General features: G+C 35.9%; 1 protein-coding gene across 1 annotated transcript in view; it reads right to left on the bottom strand.

The window, feature by feature from the left end:
* LOC108735540 (venom carboxylesterase-6-like) overlaps nucleotides 1-4,646 on the bottom strand; it is a 9,979-nt gene extending 5,333 nt beyond the window's left edge. The window contains exons 1-3 of the mRNA XM_025976770.1: nucleotides 4,572-4,646; nucleotides 4,375-4,512; nucleotides 3,951-4,029 (exon numbers count right to left, since the gene is read on the bottom strand). Of these exons, the coding sequence (XP_025832555.1) occupies nucleotides 3,951-4,029; nucleotides 4,375-4,512; nucleotides 4,572-4,646 (292 nt within the window). The remainder of the gene's footprint in view (nucleotides 1-3,950; nucleotides 4,030-4,374; nucleotides 4,513-4,571) is intronic.
* Nucleotides 4,647-5,294: the final 648 nt, after the last annotated feature.

Genomic DNA, 5,294 nt, shown 5'->3' on the forward strand with positions numbered 1-5,294 from the left:
AACCTCATAAACTAGGTAACATTATGTAAATACATCAGTTTGAAAGAAATTATAAATACCGCGCGGTTCACATTAAGAGACGCGTCACCTCTCGAAAAATGAAGCGCATGGGATCTTCAAAATCACAAATTCCTATGATTCAAGATTTAAATGAGTGGCTAGTTTCATTATTTTTAACGGTTAAATTAAAAAAAATTGTATTATTTTTTTTTATCAAGAACCCTGAATGAATTGAAAGAAAAACTGCGTAGCTTTAAAGAGGGGATGGACGAAAAGCTACCGTTGACCATATTAACATAACATAACTTTGTAGAGGTATGGCTTAAACATAATTTCAAAAAAGAAAAATAATGGTACGCATATTCTGATAACGTAAATTATTTATTTATATTGTTGGATTACACATTTAAATGACAATTTCATGAGTTCCATATTTCAGTAAGTATATATTGTTGGTTTTGCGTATTTTCTAAACAAGTCCTTCCAGAAAAGAAAATCTTCATGGTCTGGGTTAAGGCCTGGTACCAAATTACGTCCAATTTCAATATAGCGGATGTCATCAACACTTTGAATGCCATCGGATGCTTCAGGCCAACTTACATTTTGGAGCACGGGATCCTTTTCAGGTGTTGGATGTCTGAAATATGAAAGGACTTGTTTTCTCCGTAAAACCCAATTAAAAAAGGATTCAAACACAGAACTTATAGTCTGTATTTGATTTAGTTGGTCATAAGTAGACTAGCAGGAGAAGGAGTGGTGCTGCCTGGTAGCCAAAAGAAATTCAAAGGGAAATCAAAACTTGTCTGTAATTTTTCAAGCATAATTCCCATACATCGACATTGCAGTGGGTCCGGTTAGGGAGAAGGAAAGGAGAAGGGGTACAAAAGTCCCACTGAGAGGTAGAGGAAGGGGGGAACTTTTAGTCAAACTAACCTAACCTACACAAGATAGTCAAACACACACATATATGTAGACATAACACAAATCGTGTTACAGACTTTTTCAGACTGTATAACGGTCGGGAACCCTAGAGGGAACGTTCTCTACACCCTTCTTCTTCCATCTTTTATTTCCTATCCCCCATGCCGAAGAATGTAAAATATGTATTAAAATGGTATGCATCATGCATTGGAAAGCGATTTCCACCCTTTTGCTCCACCCCCCTCTACGCATTTTTCCACTTACCCATTAATGATGAAATTTGCCAGCAGTGTGATAATACGGTCTTTCATTAAAACATCTTCATCATTTAGTAACTTTCTTGAATACCACACATAAACCAGTTCTTCTGCATGCCCTGCGCCACCTATTGAAATACGATAAAATAACAACCAAAGTAGTCATGTTAGTTTATATTAGGTTATGATTTTGAATTAGTGATGAGCAAAGCAAGACTAAGACCGTCCCAGTCTTGGTTTTAGTATTGGTCTTGTTCAAATACTTCTAGTCTTAGGCTTGGTCTCTTAGTCTTTGTCTTGTTGATATAGTTTCTGTTCTGCTTATTTCATCTAATATTTACGTTTTTTTTTAATAATTCTAACATTTTTATATTTACGGACACACAAAGTATTTCTTCTGCACGTCCAGCGCCACCTATTAAAACACAATTAAATGACAACCTAAAAGGCCCGTTGGATTATGGCTAACGCTGAGGCTAGCCGTCCACAGACGAAATATTACCTATTATAACACCACTACATTAAATCGTTTATGCAAGCCTGTCGGATTTAACCTTTTGTTTAGATAAATTCCGTTTAGATTCGGGAATTTGCGCAAGCGCGACGTACTCGCCCGCCATATTCCAACATGGCTTACGAGTGATGACAAATGGCAACGGTTACATTCACTTTGTGAGGGCGGTCCAATTGCCAGACAATTAGCCACATCATATGTAAAATTCTACCGACCAAATCTATTGTCGTTTTAAATTTTGCTTACCGATTACACCTGTCGTATAATTTTCTTTAGTAACGTAGGTAAACTTGTAGAAAAACATGGGCGTTGAGGAGTTTATGTAATCGCGTGCTACTTTCCTTATACATTTGACATAATACTGTTGGGTCATAAACTAAAATAACAAAAACGGAATTATCAATTCAGTATAAGAAATGACCTAACGATTAAAAAGCAGTCACCTACTTTAATGGCGTTTGTAAAATTGGAATAACTTTTTCCAGGGAAGTACTGCTCGGTTATAACATTGACAACTTCATCAGCTTCAGACGAACTCAGATTAATGTTTAGCCCAGCAGGAATTACCGTTTTAGGATCGTTAGCATATTGCATATAGGAAGCTGTAATATTAGAAGCTTCTGATAATTTTGCAACCGTACACGAGAAACATTTTCTTACCTGCGCTAACTGAACCCTCTTCACTGTTGTATCCTCTAAGAAGAGGGACTTTATTGAATTTTCCAGCGCTCCACAAATCATAAGTGCTCTGGCTTATGAAAGCATTTGGACTCTCTGCCTCAACGCTTGGCAAAAATGATCCATAAACCTACGGACAAAAGGACTGACTTAATTTGCAAAGTGATTTAAACAGATCTGATTAACAATATTTTAGTGCAAAAGATAAATAACTACATACAATTGTAAAAAAGGTGGAAATTGTTCAAGTTGCTATGAAGAAACTGTATTATCGGATTCTAACCCTATCTTATTAATGAAATTCATATGACGGAACAACAATGTTGGACATTTCATCTGCATTACAATGGAAATATCTTCCGTGAACATCACTTAACTGCACCAACGTTGGAGATCCTGCATCAACAATGTGAAGTGCCAGGAGATGTCCCTTGTGATTGGAGACGAAAGGTCAAACACTTTTGACACCACCATGATCCGTCATAGAGATTTTATCAATAAGATGCCATTTGAATCCGGAAATCCAATTTCCTTAACGATAAGACTTCTCAGTTAATTACAGCACTATGCTGACCAATAACCTAACCTAACCTATTTTTTTAATAACTTTTCTTAAAAAGGAATTAGAAGATTAGAAATCTTGAAACTAAAGATTTACTTGACTATTGCGAACCAGTGCGTCCCAATTGATTTGTTGTAAACTAGAAACAATTTCCTTTGTGTCATTGGATGTTATATTAAAGTATCGTGCAAGTCTGACGGTAAGTTGAAAGGAATCTCTGGTAAAATCGCGTTCGTTGAGGGTACTTCCGCTGCTGGCAATTGCTTGGCTGAATAAACCTAAAACAAACCAAAGTCTATCTTCAATCAACAAAATCAGTAAAAAATCTAATTTTGACTATATAACAAAGGATTGATTTGAATATCAGACCTGCACTTTTTGGAGATAAAATCTGGTATTCTACCGAAACAGAACCAGCACTTTCCCCGTAAATTGTTACTCTTTTGGAATCTCCGCCAAACTTCAAGATGTTGTTTTGAATCCATTGTAATGCCAAGTTTTGATCCTTTAAGCCAGCATTTCCCCATGCATTTTTATCGAGAGTACTTAGGAAACCCATTATGCCCAAACGGTATGCGATTGTCACCACTATCATAGGCTTTTCAATTAGGTATGACGGATTGAATTGAGCATTTCCACGAGTAAATGCACCTCCATGTATCCATGCCACTACCGGTAATGACAATTCTTCATTATTCTGGAATGTAGCAGAAGACTTAAGTTCTTTTATTAAAATAGGTAATTATACAGACTGAGACAGAATGTCTAAGGACACATACAACAGCAGCCATTTTAGCATTGTTTTAATATCCACAAGAATATTAAAACAATGCTGGTCGCCTTCAATTGTTTTTCTATTTGAAACCTTTTTATTTTCAGAGTACTCCATTATTAAAACGTTTTTAATTTTAGTATTGTAGTTAAATGTAATCGGTACTGATTAAAATTCTTACCTGGTTAGTCTTTGGTACGTAAACATTTAAATATAAGCAATCTTCACTTCCAACCAAAACTTGACCACGTTCAAGTGCTGCACATACTGGTTTGAAACTTGTAGCATTTATTACTCCGTCCCATGAGGCAACAGGTTGGGGATCCTTACAAAATTTCAAATTTATTTAAACATTATCTCAACTACATATTAGTACAAATTGATAAAAGCTTTTGAGGCCAGTAGGGGAACTAATGGTGTCCTGATTCGAGTCCAGTTAAGTCCAGACCAAATCTGGCATCGGAGATTGAAAGACCTCTGAAGGAGATCGCCACTCGTGCTAGCGAAAAATTAGGAAGCGAGTCCAACCGAGAACAGCATTTAGATGAGCCGAATCAGGACAGCATCAGTTTATATATTGCTAACCTCATTTTTCTTTAAGTTGTATTAGTTTCTGTGTATGTAACATTAGTTGATAGGTCATAATGAAATTATCATTTTTTGTACTTACTTGAAATCGTAACGAACCGACAGGAGGTTTTCCGTAAGGAACTCCTTGAAATGCGTAGTAGGTGACATTTGAGTTAGCTAAACTGATGGCTTCATATCCACGCACATATCCATGCTTCGTTTCCACAGTTAAGTTATACTAAAACAACAATAAAATCTTTGAAGTGTTCTTTCTTCTTTCTACAACATTAAATTTACCCCAGAAGCCTCATTAGAAAGTAATAAACAGAGGGTACTCAAAAGAACAGCAGTGGCAACACTCAAGGACGTCATTACGTGTATTAACGGATCCGGGGCTTCCACGACGTATCCTTAGCTATCTGGGGTCTCCAGCACATCAACTTTGAGAGCACAGTCTTATAAACCGCTGGGTTTTTAGGCAGATGGTTCGGTCACGGGGACGTTGGTATTTGTTTGATAAAATCAACCAATCAATATTATCTCTTTCAGGAAAATCTTTTATCAAGAATAAGATTGACAGTTGTGAATGACCCTTGTCCGTGTTTCAAGCAGTTTTTGATAATTCTGAGAAATTGAGTTAGCGAAAATTAAATAAAAAAATAAGAACATGTCTATTTTGGTGTTTAGAACTTCCAACTGTCGACATTTGATTTATTGCTAATTACTCAATAAAATTTCGATGAATTGGATGTTATTTGTATCTCTTCTATGGTACCTTAATGTATTAAAATGACTTGGGAAATTGTAAAACGTACAAATAAGTAACGACTGATATAATGAAGATTAGAATGCATCATATTACGTTTCAGAAGTTTCATTAAACGTACGTGGTAGATTGCTAGGCTTATTGCAACATTATAGCGCCCTCGATTATTATTATTTTAACTTCTCAATATGCCTTATACAATCAGATGTATCACGAGACGGTTGAAAAATTAAATACAAAACTATCATAACTTA

This window comes from Agrilus planipennis, unplaced genomic scaffold, assembly GCF_000699045.2.
Source record: "Agrilus planipennis isolate EAB-ADULT unplaced genomic scaffold, Apla_2.0 scaffold107, whole genome shotgun sequence".
In the NCBI taxonomy this organism is placed as follows: domain Eukaryota; kingdom Metazoa; phylum Arthropoda; class Insecta; order Coleoptera; family Buprestidae; genus Agrilus; species Agrilus planipennis.